General features: G+C 37.0%; 1 protein-coding gene across 1 annotated transcript in view; it reads left to right on the top strand.

Annotated features, from left to right (window-relative positions):
* Positions 1 to 17,235, top strand: part of LOC107587732 (zinc finger SWIM domain-containing protein 7-like) — a 39,442-nt gene that overhangs the window by 16,871 nt on the left and 5,336 nt on the right. Inside the window, exon 5 of the mRNA XM_016275615.1 lies at positions 13,721 to 13,825. Coding sequence (XP_016131101.1) covers positions 13,721 to 13,825 — 105 coding nt within the window. The remainder of the gene's footprint in view (positions 1 to 13,720; positions 13,826 to 17,235) is intronic.

The raw sequence follows: 17,235 nt of genomic DNA, 5'->3' as shown, positions 1-17,235 counted from the left end.
TTTTGAAGAAATATCATACTACAGCGCACATTCTATAATCTGCAGTTCTGGCACCTCCGTCTCAATATACTGAACAACGGGACATATATTCACATCAAATGTTTCAGTGCTAAAGTTACATTCACGGAACACTGCACTTCGCAATCACAAAAGTACATTATTTGCTTGTGCGCACACTAAAAAAGCCTGTCAAACAGCACCTGATTATTGGACTAAGTTATCTTTTGCATCTGATTGCGCTAATACTTTCAAAAACACACAAGCTGTACATAACACAGTTGGTTATGTCTAAAGTGAAAGTAAACAGTTAAAAGAAAAACAGATGTGTGCCAGTATATTAGATGCGTGCAGGTCTTAAAGTGATAGCAGACTAATAGTACTAAACTTGCTGCCGCTTGTCATTAAAGGGATAGTTCACAAACATTACAATTCTGTCATTATTTACTCACTCTCATGATGTCCTAAACCTGTATTAATTTCTTGTGCTGAACACAAAAGAAGATATTTTGAAGAATGTGTAACCAAACATTTTATTGCTGGTCCCCACTGACTTTGATAGTAGGGAAAATAAATCCTATGGAAGTCACTGGTGACCAGCAACTGTTTGGTTGCCCACATTCTTCAAAATAACTTTGTTCAACAGAAGAAAGAAACTTATTGAGGTTTAAAACAACTTGAGAGTGGGTAAATTATATCAGAATTAAACATTTTTTGGTGAACTAATGTTAATAAAACAACAAAACACAAAGAGATAGTCACTCACTGCTCTTGACTGAAGAACTTCAATACAGTTGCTTTAATAAGAATTAATGTATAATTTATACAGTGAATTGTATATAGTGTTTTATTTTTATGTTTGTTCATTCAATTTCTTGAACTGCTAAATACATCTACTGTACCTGAAAGATAAAGCACTTTTTTTTTTATCTGTGTATTATGTGCATCTGTAATGTGTATCTTTGTTCTTACTTTTTAATAACCAATATAAAATAATGATTTTTGGCCTAAATATGTCATTCTTTTTTATTTTAGATTTTGTTACCTTGTAAGGTTTTGTTTTTAAAATAGGGAAATTAGTTTGGCTGTACTGCTCAGACAACTTGCACAATGTTGAAACCAACATGACAAAAAATCGTGATAAAATTGTGATTTTCCTGAAAAAAAAATCGTGATATGATATTTTTGCCATATCGCCCACCCCAAGGTCAGTAAGATGTTTTTAAATGTTTTTAAAAGAAAGTCTCTTATGCTCACCAAGGCTGCATTTATTTGATCAAAATTACAGTAAAAATAGCAATGTTGTAAAATATTGCTGTTTTAAATAACTCTTTTCTATTTTAACGTACAGCAGCCACCAGAAATCATCCTAATAAGCTGATTAATCTGATGCTCAAGGTGCTTGAGAAATATGTCTTGTCATTATCACAGTTGAAAACTGCTTTGTAATATTTTTTCAGTGTAAATAGGAAGTTCAGGATAAATGGGAGTATCAAATGAACAGCATTTAATTGAAAAAGATACATTTTATAACAATGTAAAATGACTTACCTGTTGTTTGAGCAATTTAATGCATCCTTGCTGAATAAAAGTTAATTTCTTTAAAAAAGGAAACATTTAGTGTACTTTTTTATATGTATGTCTATATTAATTTCTATTAATTTAAATGCTATTCTTTTTTTAAATTCTGGACATATTTAAATTAAAAATCTTGTTTACATTGACACTTTGCCTCTGATTTTGACTTTCTGCTAACGCACAATGACAAGTAAACAGGACATGGGCAGCTTCTCTCTTGGTCTAATGATGAACGTCTCTTCCTCTATAAAGTTGACACACATTGGCAGCAGCAGATCAGTGCAGGCTGTTGTGAGAATGCTCCACTGACACTAATGGCTCTGGCCTTTGGGTCGCTGGGAAATAATGCTCAGTGTTTGTCACACCAGCTGCTTTATCAGCCTGTGCCAAATATCTCGGTGTGCCTTAATAAGGTGGGCCGTTTCACTGTAGGACAACTATGGAAAGAATGCAGGTAGTTTGAGATGATGTTGATATTTTTAAAAGGTTATTTTTTATTGGTAAAAGCAAAGTTCTTAGTTGATATTGTATATAGATAAGTCTATGTTTTAGTCTTTAGAATTGCTCATGAAATTGCACAAGTGAGGATTTTAAAGTTTTGTGTAAAGACGCTGCATAGTGAGGTCTGTAAAAGTCAAGTTTGTGCAAGACTGTGCTTGCCTGCACTGTCATACCAATTTTTGGTGTTACAAATAACACCCAAGACGTCGGGCTAGGCTGGCAGTGATTTCAAATGAATAGAGACACTCATGAAATCAATATAATCAAAATAACCATATTTGCTTTCTTAATGCATGTTCTCATTCTTATTGAGATTTATCACCCAGCACTAAACAGCAGGCTGTCAGGCATCAAGCATTTATTTTATGCTATAAAAAGGGATGAGAAGCAGTCATGGGATGTCAGCATGAAATTAAAAGCTTGGCATATTGTGAACGATTTATTGATGCATATTATTCCAAAGGGGGAAAATGTGTTTATAATCTTTAATCAAAATGTAATTATCTGCTCTACCTCTGAAACTTCACGCATCCCTTTTACTTCCACTCTTCCAACAACCTCTTTTCACAATGCATTCTAAACCAGATTTTTTTCATGTCGAAGTTCATCTTTTGCATGTCACATGTGCGTAAAATGGGCTGCAGATAACATTTTCTTCATGTTGACATTAACTCATACTTAGAATGTTGCTGATATCTACCTGTAACATGTACTCACATCATCACTTGTCGATCTTCAGAAAAGTGCAAAAGAAGATTAAAATCAGTGTGCTTGAGATTGCTTTTGTGGTGAGTAGTGTGGTGACATACCAGGAAGAGTTTTAAAGGGGTCATATGATCCTTTTTTAAAGATCATTATTTTGTGTATTTGATGAAGCTGGTATGTGTGCAGTACACAAGCCACGGTTAAGACAGCTGACTCCACTGTGATGTGACCCTCTCTCTCTCTCGCTCTCGCTGTCTCTCTCGCTCTCGCTGTCTCTCTCTCTCGCACTCTCTCTCCCTCACGCGCGCTCTCTCTCTCGCTCTCTCTCGCTCTCGCTGTCTCTCTCGCTCTCGGTTTTGAGACTTTAGTCTTTGCAACTTCAGGGATCGTATCTATGCACAATCAGCTTGTAACACTCCAAAGAGAAAGGAAAACTTGAAATCGCATCGTATGACCCCTTTAAGAAAGGCTAGAAGAAAAAAAAACCCCAGCTCTATAATAAAGTTAAACACAGTGCATTTCTTTCAGCAGTTACTAGAAATCTCTTGTTTTTCTGTACTCCCACATGTTTTATGTATACGCGTACAGAAAGGTAGCATTTCCTACTGTAATCTCTTCTCCCATCTCTCTATATGCCCCAGGCAGTTTGAAGTGTGGGGGATGTTCAGATCTGTTTCTCAGTTTAGCTCAACTCTGTGACTGTTGGCCCAGTCCTGTTGTTGAAATGTGTAAAAAGGACAATTCACTTGATAGACACTTTCTCAAGCTGTGTTTAAGAGCATAAACCTTGCTCTTATTCGCTGACCATCTGCAGTCCAGTTTAAACCAGTCACTAATAAGCCGCATGCTTATTCATATTAAATCACTGTTATTTCAACACAAACACGCCTACTTTCTATGTAAATTAGGCTTATTAGATTTTCTTATTTACAAACTGCTTGGTGTTATTACCGCCCACGGAAAGCAGATAGTAAATGAAATTAATTTAACCCTGTGAAGTCTGACATTTGAAATAATTCTGAATTATTAAAAAAAAAATTATGTGTGGAATAAAACACCTACATTTTGTTCAGAGGCCCAAAGTGAGCAGAAATATGCAATTTGGTGCAGTTGCTGATATTCATATGGCCAAAAGAAAGATACAATTCTGGAATGTTTGTAATGTCAGTGAGATCTATATAACAGCATGGCAGACTATTTAAATAAAATGGTAAATATCATTTGTCAATCTATATACAAATGATATAAAGATTTAAAGGTCACACTTTATTTTAAGATCAAATTCTAGCTTAACAAACCATTAACTACGTTATGGGGTTATGGTTTTGGGGTAAAATTAGAAATGCTCCGATCAATCGGCCGAAGATCGGTATCGGCCGATAATCACATTTTATGACTCGATCGGTACTCACTACACTTGGCCGATCTCACGAACCGATCACAATTTGATGACGTCAACGCGTGACGATGTACATGATGCGTGGGGACATAAATTATTTGACACCGCAGTCATGTCATTGCCGGTGTGGAAATGCTATGACGTTTCGAGAAACAATGAAAAATTTGCTATTTGTCGTGTTTGTTTTCCATGATAATATGATGAATGGATGGTTAATTTTTAACATCAGATTCATTGATGTTAGAGCTGATCTGCGCCTCACTGCACATGTCTGCGACGCGTTACGGCTCCACGGGAACCGGAGCTGATCGCGGCCGCTCTAATGTTTGTGTTTATACCGGCCAGCCACGGCATGTTTCTGAAGTGGCTCTCCACGCTGCTTGGCTAAAAAATCTTTTGTGAGTTGTCACAGCGTGGAGGACGGAACAAAACCTCGTCGGAGCCATAAGGGATAACGGTAACACGACATGCTGATCGTGGGCTGCTTTTAAATGAACGTTTATTTATAAAACAAAATATCTTCTTTGGCCATATTAGCCTACTCAATAGTATTAACACAGGCTTTACTCCTTTCAAACTTTATCTGGAATGTCACCGTTTCTGTCACTGCAACTTCCCGATCAGGCGAATGAACACACACGAAATCGTCTCCCTCATGAAAAAAATGTATTTAAAAAAAAATTTAGTTAATATTTGCATCATTTATGATTTATTTTATCCACTCGCGACCCACCCGCAAATAATCAGAATGCATTTTTTACTATCCCACCCACAGATTATCCGCAGCGCCCATGGATATAGGAAAAGCAAAATAGGTTTACTGCGTAAATCAGACGGACTTACTGAAAATGCTAATTCATTCTCTGCCAGCAGGAGGTGCTTTAAAGCATGTGAAACAGAGGGTTCCCCAGTAAGGGCTGTACACTATGCTGCGCTGAGCTCACAAACACTGCTTTATCAGGCATATAACATGCAAGATGAAATGAAAATGACATTGAACATTTTCTAAAGATAGTCTTCCTTCAGAAATACAGTGATATAAAAACACCGGCGCCTCGTTTTGATTTTTAAACATGCAGTACGTGCTTATGTTTATTCAACGAAGCCTTTTGGAAAATTGGTCAGTTTTGATATTGTGGCAAGCGCCACAAATAAATACATGTATGAGAAACTTATCCCCGAGCACAACCACCTGAGCCTAACTTCAGTCTACTCATCACCTTAACTTTAACTGCGTTTGTAGCCGGCGCCATAGCCAGACTGATAAACAAACACAGACCGGAAGTTAACTGCGGGCCAGGTGTGTGCACCCAATGAAATCGTAAATATAAAGCTTGAAGCATTACAATCGGCATCGGTATCGGCCAATCACCATGACAAGAAATCAGTACTCCATATCGGCTGAAAAAATTCTGATCGGAGCATCCCTAGGTAAAATAGATGTTGTTGTTCATTCACACCAGAACCTATCACCCAGAACCAACACACATGATGGGGCATTGCGGTGTGCAAATTGTTTCCTGGTTATCTGATTTATTTTTAATGCATGATCTAGAGACTCATTATTTTGAAACACTGGCTGCTCATGCTGTAGCCATGATGACATGATGGGATATAAAACAGCTAAAGGAAATGAGAGTAATTTTTGTTGTCAAATCAAGATAAATCATTGTAATTTTATGTAATAGATCTTTTTTGGCCCATTAATAGATTGTGTTACATAAAAATGGGAAGTAGCTAATAAAAAAATATATAGCCTATACATATGTACTGTATCTAGTTTAAATTAGACGTATTGACTTTGAGTAATGAGTAATTGACATCTCCAAGTAACATGATAAGTTGTATTTGCAGGACGGCAGCTGGTGTCTAGTTGGGCCAAGATGCTTGAGGTGTTTGACTAGCAGTAGGTTGGGATCAAGACTGAGCTGATAGACACTGTGCGATTTTGGCCACAATTTGGACAGTGTTTTGAAAATCCTAAAAGATTCCTATTATCCTATGCAAAAATCTGTAGTCTTTGATCGTTAGTTTGACATGTTCACCGACAGCCGATTAATGGCTGTTGCGATCAAATTATACCTCCGACGAAATTCTGGCAGTGTCAGAAGGTTTGGCGCACAGTCCTGCAATGTGACTTCTACGACGACCGTCAAACTGTCTTCGTTTTTCAAGACAAGCCATAATCAGAATGCTAGAGATTTCTTCTAACCGCATAAACTCAGGCGCTCACGGAATTCATATGATACGTTGCCTTTGCTATGATAAACATGAGTTACGCTGCTGTTTTCATATGGGTGTGTAGCGCTGCTTACACTATTCTTCTTAAATATGGCGGTATTGCCGCCATTCATATACTTTTAATGATGCAATGCAGCTCGCAGTCACTGAACGTGTATGGGTTGATAAGGTAAAACTCCGGATAAGTTTTCTGTCGTACAGTCTGACATTAATGACAACTGAGATCCCACAGTGTGACATGATCATCATGTTCGTACAGTCTGAGAAGAAAATATGGGGGACTACCTGTCAAAAGTGATTAATTTATGACCCCAGGTGTCAAATTGATCCTTTGATGTCCTGTTCCTGTTCCTGTTTCCTGATGTTTATGACCCACAGAATTGAAACCTCTGACCACCTGTGTCGATCTGACACCTCTGACCTCCCTTTCCTGTTTCTTGATGTGATTCAAGCATTTTGTTTTACCATGTGTGTTACAGCGATCTCAGATTGGGGTTGGTCCTTCAAGCGGTCTAGTTGTTTCACACCTTTGAATAAGAACAAGAATGAATGAGATGAGAGTAATCACACTCTTATGTTTTAGGATGAAAGACTCTCTATGATCATGTCTACCTGTGTCACAAAGACACATAATAGCCCCTACCTCAACTTGAAAATGGGTCTTGCCATTTTCTGTTATGACTGTTACACTTAATACAAACCCATCTATTACACTTAAAGTTAGACATTAAAAGCCAAGGATGCCACAGACACTATTTCCTGTGTCTGCGTCTCTAAACATCACTCCAGTAAATAAATCGCAGATGATACGTAGCTAATTCATTGAAAGGGGCATGTTTTCTACCATTTTAGATGGTCTGCACCAACACACAGACACGTTTTAGGTATTGATCTGGCCAAAAGGTTTGATCCGGGACTCACGCACGACTGCAACTGCATGTTGTCATGATTGTCTTCATAATTTATCTACTTTTATTAAAACAATGTGGCATGAAGTTATTGTCCTCAACAGCACAGTCCCCTGCAATGTTGTAAAGTATATAAAGTATAAATGAAGCATGTAAGTCTGGGAACAACTTAATTCACAGATAGACAACTGGTCTGCATGGATCTCACTTTATATCATGTAAGTTATCTTAGAACTTTCTTGTTTTATTTCTTAAACTATTTTATTGTTTCTTCATTTGCATTCATGAGTGGAAAATGTACTGCAGCTCTTAGGGTCTAAAAGAACATGTCCAGGCATAACACTTTTTCAGTAGCATGGATGGATAGATAGTTGCTGACTTGGATAATTGTTTGCCATTTTGATCTGTTGACCCACCTGAGCAACCATTGATGACAATAACGACAAATGTTTGGAAGAGTCTTTCATCCTAAAACATAAGAGTGTGATTACTCTCATCTCATTCATTCTTGTTATACTAGACCGCTTGAAGGACCAACCCCAATCTGAGATCGCTGTAACACACATGGTAAAACAAAATGCTTGAATCACATCAAGAAACAGGAACGGGAGGTCAGAGGTGTCAGATCGACACAGGTGGTCAGAGGTTTCAATTCTGTGGGTCATAAACATCAGGAAACAGGAACAGGACATCAAAGGATCAATTTGACACCTGGGGTCATAAATTAATCACTTTTGACAGGTAGTCCCCCATATTTTCTTCTAGTCTGACAAGTACAATCCTAAAAGACTTTTAAAAAATCGCACAATGTGAGCCCGGCTTTTAGAATGATCTTGGACCAGCCACAAACAAGCTCTAAGAAACCATAAGCGTAGTGATATGCTTAAAAGCATATTTATTTTATAACTCCCCAAATGTATTATCCAAACTCAATCAAGAAGCCTAAAATTCTGAATGTTTATTGAAATGATGATTTATGAATCTAAGAGTCCTCCAAATTTTTTAAAGTACATTCTATCTTGTCCAAAGTGTTCAGCCAGATTGTCACCAGCTGGTAGTCTGACTGATCAACTCATCCAGTTTTCTTTTTTTTCTTCTTTTTTTTTTGTCAAGGTAGGAAATATAAATAAATATTAGAATAACTATTATTGTACATGATGATGAATAGTTTTTCCTGTCCTGTGCTTTCCTCTTCTGTTTCCTTGTCATGTATATCATGCAAAAGGACTTTTTTTTTCTTTCTTCCAATGAATGTCCTCTCCATTTGTCCCATCCCCATAATAATATTTACATTAGAGCTCTTGCCCCACACCTTTTATCATGTCACATTTTTCTATTTTTGTGACATGTCCAGCTAAAACTAACCTTCATTAGATTTAAGCCTGTGAATTTAAGCATTTAATTCCACAACTCAGTCTAACCAACATCCCACAAATCCAAAGTCAACCACTGCCTGGAGGACCATCGCTGACATCTCTTCGGTCTGACAGATTAGATACCGGCCTTTCCAAACCACTCCAAACATATCCGCCGCATAGTATCTGTTTTTGAAGAGAGTTAAGGGTATCACAGTGTTCCATCCAGAGCCGACATATCATTTTTATTTTGTGTTGGAAACACATGATTGATTTGTGTGTCAGTGGTTAAATGTTCTCCCAGCAGCCGGGGGTCCAGAAGTCTGAAAACACAGGGAAAATCTGGGCTTCAAACTCAAATTTAAATCTGGAAGCAAACAAAGATTTAAAAAATTTTCAAACGTTTTACTATTAAAAAATATATAATATTTGATATGATAGTGACTTTTTTTTCTCACTAGCACAAATAGAATATTTAATTACATGTAAATGTGCCAATAAAAACACAATATACACATATCTATTTAAACATTTGAAACTATTTAAATGGCCATTTGAGGCCTTTCAGTTGGTTAAATTGCTCAATTGGTTTTGCCAGCTGATTCATTACAGTTTGAAAGTTGGACTTGCAAATTCTATTGCCATTGTGCTACAGAGATTTCAGCAACATTCTTTTAAAATGACTGTATCTTTCATAATGCTGTCATTCGCATGTTGCAAGACAAAGTATAGCGAATTTAGCCCACAGACATGGTTTTGAAGAAACTTTGTAAATGGTGCATTAAAGGAATTGTTAACCAAAAAAAAAAACATCTGTCACCATTTACTCTTTTTTTTTTTTTTTTTTTTTTTTTTTTACTTGTAAACGATCAATGCACATACACCGAGTACATCACATATGGTAAACAGGGAAGTTTAAATGTGCGTATGTGATGCATGAGAAACAATTAGGGTTATTGTAGCGCATGATGCTTGCACAAGTTTTTATTCTTTCCCATATATTGGTGTATATTGTTTACCATATGTGATGCACTGTGTTTTTATGTGAATGAAAGACTAAATTAAATGTTAATCATATAAAGCATTTGTATCTCTTCACAAGACTTGGATTAAACTGCTTGATTAGTATGGATTCATTTTACAATGCCTTCTGAGTTTTGGTTACCTGGATGTTCAATGGAGAGACACAAATGATGTTAATAAATATTAAAAAATATATTTTTCTGTATTTTGAAGATTAATCAAAGTCTTATGTGTTTGGAATGACATGAGGGTAAGTAAATGACAGATTTTTAATTTTTGGATTAACTATTTCTTTAAGATGTATAATTTTATCAGCAACGTAATCATTCACAACTTTTTCCAAAGCAACTTGCAAATGAGGTATACCACAACAAAGATCTTCGAGAGGAACTATGCAATACGAAGTTCCAGAAAAGTTAGGACAGCGATGTAGAGATCATCTTTTCGGGAAAGATTAAGTGCTTGAGTAATTCTTACCTGTTTTAAGTGCCTATTTTTTGAAGACTGAGAGAGATTCTGGTAAACTCAGTGATGCTTTACAGGGACACTAGGTCAAGACATTTCAAATGCACACATCATTAAGAAACTGATCCTGTAAGCTCTTTTCCAATTAGCCATCTCTGTACATAGATAGAATATACATACACGTATATAGACAACTTACATTTGGTAACAACCAGTGAATGCTCTTACAGCTTGCTTTCACAACTGCACTTCACTGTCTATTATATAACGCTGTAAACGCTGTTGGCTGCAGAAGCATGTGAAATGAAGCTGTGCGCTGTATCAGTCTGTGAGTATTGAGTTTTGTCCGGATCAGTCCTGCTGCAACGGCTCTGGCCTTTGCACTGCTTTCACTCCTTTGGCTCCATGTTTCTAATTATCCTCCGTGTGACTCACCCACGATGAGGTGTCAGTCTTTGACAAAGCGAGGCCTTTTCTCTTCACAGGGCAGACGAGCAGCTTCACTGCAGGGGATTTATCAATGTTTGCCTGATAATGGAGTGTGTGGTCTGATGAGTTTTCTGCAACGCTAAGATTTATTCATCACAATAATACCTTCATGAGTTCCGTTCAGTACTGAGACTAACACGCATGGAGAGAAAGAAAGAATCTTATGGAAAGTTTAATGTATGTTATAGAACCAGTTGTAAGATTTCCATTTCATTGCGTTTTCCCCCCTCCCTTCCTGATAAAAATTGGGATTGGAATTTTAAATGTGATTTAAAAATTGAAAGTTAAGTGACGTGTGGCCAAGTATGATGACCCATACTCGGAATTTGTGCTCTGCATTTAACTTATCCAAGTGCACACACACAGTAGTGAACACACACACACACCGTGAACACACACCCGAAGCAGTGGGCAGCCATATTGCTGCGGTTCCCGGGGAGCAGAATACATTGTCCAATTTTTATTATTTTTGTGTCCTTTCATTTCCTTGGTTATTCTGATTATGACAATATTCTTTTTTCAAGTAAATGAAAAAGTTTTTTTCGCTACTCCTCCTACAAATATTGTCCAATTTTGTCTAAAATCTGATCAGATGATCTTTGGACCAAGACGCATATAAATGACTGAATATACTTTTGATATTAGCTTCCGTTCCCAAGAAATAACTCTCTGTATTTGATCATGCCTGTATTTGTTGTCTTATGCTAGTTGGCTAGCAGGCTAATCAGTTAACATACTGTCTAATGTGGCTCTTAAGCTATCAAGTTAACCATAAGCTATGTTAGTGTTCTGTCAGCTTTGCATGCTAATCAGGTTACTTTTATTGTGAACTCATTCTCAAACTGAAACCTCTTCTCAGCAGCCTGCTGAACGTGCATGAGCAACTAGCTCAGTGTGTTACACCACAGATCCTGAGTGCTTTATGTTGTGGTTTCAAAACTCACACATGCCCAGAACGCCAGAAGTACTGTGGCAAGAAATGATGCAGAATTTGCAGAAGTTGCTTCTGTTGCAGGCATCGTGCCTTTCCACGGATTAGCTCATCTGAATCTATTAAATACGACCTGCAGTGCATTTATGTACAAATTCATTACTTTGAATTGATTCTCGGTTGAACTTCTGAACTTCAGCATCTGTGTGAACACTCATATTCTCAGTGGGTCACAAGATGGGTGACAGGTACTTGACCTGGAGATTGTGGGTTCGATTCTTGTGTGGTGCAACATTATAAAATGTGTAATGTTGTGTCATTTTGATTACTTTATTATCCAGATCAGCACTGGATAATCTTTATTCCTCTTGGATTATAAATAAATATTTTTTTATTCATTTTCATTTGAACTTCTGTTCATTCGGAGTTCATTCTCACCTATAATTCTGAACCGGCTGTATTTCATGTTCATTCAAATTCTGCTGTTTTTGCTCTTCCTGCTCTGCACTGCGCTACAACCCTACAGCCCCTTGGCCCTGTATCACTGCTTGCAGCTATATTACTAAATAAAAATAACAAAATTACAAAATAAAAAGTGTTACTATTGTTATATTTCAATGTACAATAAAAAATTTGTTTTAAGAATAATATAATATATACAATATAACTTGAAATATATATATATATTATATATATATATATATATATATATATATATATATATATATATATATATATATATATAATTTTAATAATATAAAATACTTTATAATTTATTTTACATTATAATTGTAAAATTACAATACTAATATGCTTTACTACTTCATTTAAAATCGTTAAAACTGTCAAACTTTTATTTTGACGGAAAATAGAATGGAGCCCTTAAAGCTTCCCTTTAGTTGAAAAGTGCTTCAAGTATGGGAAGATGGATGGTGTTTATTGTATTACTAAATGAGGTTAAAGGAACCCAAACTCAGAGCAGATGCAAAGATAGAGTTTGTGCAGAACAGAGCTGCTCTAAGATGCTGTAAACACTGGCTGATAATGAGCTGCTCACGTGTAAGAACACAGTGCCATGCTTCACTCTGAAACACAGCACATATGTATTTAACTATTACAGCCTTTGCCATTTGATAATTGCACTGAGCCACGTTTTTGGTTTTATTTCGATTAATTGTGCAACCCTAGGGTGGCCTGCTGTCGTGTGGGTGCTTTTGGACTTAATTATTGAGCTGTATATGATTCTATAACAACCCAGAAATATGAAGCTATTTTACAGAAACACATTTCCACATGATGTTCCCATATTCCAGAATGGCAATGCTCCCATATACACTGCTAAACAAATCGAACACATTCCATGACCTTGCCAGTCATCAGATCTACACATCGCTGAATCTCTCTGGGACGTTCCAGAGCACAGAATGCAAATGAGATTTCCACCTCCTTCATACCTCAAACAACTGGAGGCTTTTCCTCTTGAAGAATGAAGACGTCTCATAATGCATACAATCACAGCATTTCAAAATAAGAATTGAAGCTGATCTGGAAAGTGTCTCTACTTCTTATTAGATTTTGTTCGTTCTTATTACCCTTTTTTATGAGATTTTTTTTTTCTTCAATGACAAACCCCTGAAGGGAATCGGCAGTGCAGTCCTTTTGAGTGCGGTTGTGCATGAGGTTACATGGTTTATTGAAATGCCAAGAATGACTTTAAATAAATTCTATAATAATTTTTTTATCTCCAATTCAGAGACTTCATGAAATATGTACTTTAAGAATTTGTCACACTGACACTGTAGCACTATTTAAAAGGATAGTCCACCCAAAAACCACCTAAAATCTGGGCACATATGTGTAATTGACAAATAACATATTTATTCTGCCAACCAAAAAGCACTGTTTGGTTTGTCTTTATTATAAAGTGTTTGAGTTTGACTCATTCCCATAGAGACTATAGAGCGATCTACCTGTTATTTAGCCTGCACTGTCTGACACTGTAAAATCAAAGTATGCATTTTAGAAGCTGAAATCCTCTAGAGATGCAGCTGTGATGGTGAACTTGAGCACAACATGCATCTCATATTTCAGTGTCACTTCTCTCAATCTCTCTCTCTCTCTCCATCAGGTATTAGGTGGATCAGGGTGTCTGTACACGTGCTTCACATCCTGCCACTACTGCCCGTGCCCCGCTTTCTCTTTCTCTGTGCTCAGGAGAAACGAGAGTCTGATGGTGAGGTCACTTCCTCTTTCTGCTCACTCACACACACACACACTCGCACAGCTGCACTCACAGACCCTGAGACCCTAGTTGATTTCATCATAATTTCTGTTATGCAAATCTTCCCACACAGTGACGTAGACGTGGGGGCTGAGCATTCACGTTTAGAAAGAATATTTCTTTGGGTTTGAGACGTTAGTCTTTGCGACTTTACAGATCTTCTTTATGCATGAACAGCTTTAACACTCCAAAGACAAAGGAAACCATGAAATCAGATCATATGACCTTTTTAATGTTTTTGAAAGAAGACTCTTAAGCTCACCAAGGCTCAGGGGTGCGGGAAGATGCTTTCGGTTGGGGGTGCTGTGTGTGTCCGTGTTGGGGGGGGGCACTAGCTTCACGTGTTCATGAGGATTAGGCTAATCATCCCATATAGAAAACATCACAAGTAAAATTAATCATGTTTATAAAGATAAACATGGGTTTATTATAGCCCACGTACAATTTACATTTCAGAGATCATTACAAATAAATTATTAAATGCTAAAACTGAATAAATTTAAATGAACAAACCTGGCGTTGCATTTGCAACCATGTGAAAACGGGGGGTGCTGCAGCCCCCTCAGCACCACTACTTCCCGCGTCCCTGCCAAGGCTGCATTTATTTGATCAAAAATATGGTTAAAAACAGTAATATTGTTACTAATAATTTATTATTATTATCAATGTTGAAAACAGTTCTTCTGCTTCATAGTTTTGTGGAAACTGTGACACTACAGAATGTTCAAATGTGTGGTGAAAGCATGATTTGTTTTTAAATGAAAGAAATTAATACCTTTATTAAGCAGGTATGCATTAAATTGAACAAAAGTGATTTTAAACATTTATAATATTACAAAAATCCTGAAATGGATCACTGCACAAAAATATTAATCCGTTTTCAACTGCTGAACAGGATGCTTCAAATGTTTTCAACACTGATCAAAATTTGAATTGTTTCTTGAGCAGCAAATCATATTAGAATGAATTTCTGAAGGATCATGTGACACTGAAGACTGGAGTAATGGCTGATGAAAATTCAGCTTTGCCATCACAGGAATAAATTACATTTTAAAATATATATTATATATATATATATAACATTAAAACAGTCATTTTAAATTGCAATATTTCACAATGTTACTGTTTTTACTATATTTTTGATCAAATAAATGCAGCATTGCTGAACATCTTGCAAAAACATTTTTAAAAAGTCTTAATTATTCCAAACTTTTGACCCCCTGTGTGTGTGTGTGTGTGTGTGTGTGTGTGTTTGTATCTATATCTGCATTTCTCGTTTGCTTGCTTGAATGGCTGACATCAAACCATAAGCAAAAACACTGACAGAAATTAATGATAGTTGACAATTAATATTACCAACTAGTTGACCACATTATTGGATATGCAAAATTATTGACTAATTGATTACTAAAAACCATTTTAGTTGCAACACTACTTACTTTATTTGCCCTCTTTCATTTAAATATCTTCCTTTGCACTCTTCTTCATCTGTTTTTTGCTGTGGTTATTTCCATCGACTGTATGTTCTTTGATGCTGTGGCCCCTTTTCAACAGTGTCTGTTGCCACACAGCTGCATGTGTATCCGCCTGGTTTTGGGCCCAGGGGAGAGAATGAGACTAAAATTAGTCCCCAAGTCTGAGAAAGAAAATCCAGAGACAACCCCAAAATGCACTGCTTCACTCTGATAGCATGACCTCACTTTATTATCGAACTGCAACGAAATATAAATGCGTTTTATGCCCATGTAATCTGAGAGGAATGATTTCCTTGTTTTTTTTATTGCCCTCTGTGTAATGCATTAGCATTTTCTTTGATGCGCTTGAAAATGTCACAAATGTGATTAACCTGCCTGCTCTCAGCGACCGTCTGACCCAAAGATAAAACACAAGAACTTGATGTGAGATTCTCATCAGACACTAGGTTGGTGGCTTGATAGTCTTGTTATCTGGGGTCTGGTGTGCAGTCAGACCTGTACACCAACAATGAAGGGTGAATGTCAAGAATAAAGCAAATACAGTCTGTTCTTCATAGTATAAAGTAGTGCTGGGCGGTATACCGGTTCATACCGAATTCCGGTGTTTATTTTTGTTATGATATGAATTTTGAAAATACCGCAATACCGGTATATGTCACTTAGACAACGTTTGGAACGCAACACTGTTTGAAAGGGGAAACTGAAAGTTCCGAAACTGAAGCTGTAGAACAAATAGAACGTGATGACACAGAAGAACTCATCCACAATATCCACATTGACCGCCACAAATATCCACTGCCCCCTGCCATCAGCTCCCGCGTCTCACACACACACACACAAGCACGACTTATCACTAGATTTAGCAACTTTCAGACCCTTTTAGCAGCTTTTTTCCATAGAATATTCATACTGACAAACCTAGCAACTTTTTTGGATAAACCTTAGCGATGGTTCAGTTGGAAGATTTCACCAGTGCTGTCCCTCGAACACGAGGTCTGACTTTCGGTGTTTATTTTTGTTACTCTCGGCATCTGTTCTGTGCAGTGAGCGGCAGAGAAGCAGAGCATTCAGTTGGCCGCACCGCAGCCGACTCGTCAATAAATGAGTACAAAACAGCGTTTCCTAGCACCTGTTGCTTACTGATTGTTTGGAATTATAAATATGAGCGTAGTTCGTCTGTTAATATCACATGCACTTTTTTGTTTGTTGTTGTTTTTAGTTTGTTACTCAGACGCAGGCAGTGCGCTGCATGAGACAAAAAAGTAATAAAGCCAAAACGACGCATAGCCTCTCTTTAGTGTAGATGCATGTTGATTTCATCAGACGATGCTGCGATTATAAATGAGAGTGACTCCTGGTTAACATGTATTAAAAGGGGTCGTGTTTAGTCACTATTTAGTGTGGTATTTTTTGACAATATTCACTGATCATGACAGTAAAATAGGGTCAATATACTGCAGTATTTCCTCTCTCAATCAGTAGAAAATATGGTTAACATGCATGAAAAAAAAAAATACCGTCATGTACCGTGTAACCGGTATAATTTTGAAAAATACCGTGATATAAATTTTTGGTCATACCGCCCAGCACTAGTATAAAGCCACCATTAATACCTCCTGTTAAGTGCATCTTTTCTCCCCTTTTCAGCAGTTTTATTGTCAGTCATCTTGTTTTGGGCAACACTAATATTCTCCTTTATTGTAATCCTGTTTATATTTCCGTAATGTGATGACCGTCTAGCCATGGTGAATGTGCATCCCGCTGATTAGGTTTGGGTATCGAAAACCGGTTCCATTTTAGAACCGGGTATTCGATAAGACGCGCACATTTCGATTCTGCTTAACGATATCTGCGTTCGCATTTTAATGTGATTTAAAAACGATTTAA

This window comes from Sinocyclocheilus grahami, unplaced genomic scaffold, assembly GCF_001515645.1.
Source record: "Sinocyclocheilus grahami isolate Dianchi unplaced genomic scaffold, SAMN03320097.WGS_v1.1 scaffold95.1, whole genome shotgun sequence".
NCBI lineage: Eukaryota > Metazoa > Chordata > Actinopteri > Cypriniformes > Cyprinidae > Sinocyclocheilus > Sinocyclocheilus grahami.
The sequence above is the reverse complement of the archived record's forward strand: the minus strand, read 5'-3'. Positions and strand labels throughout refer to the sequence as shown.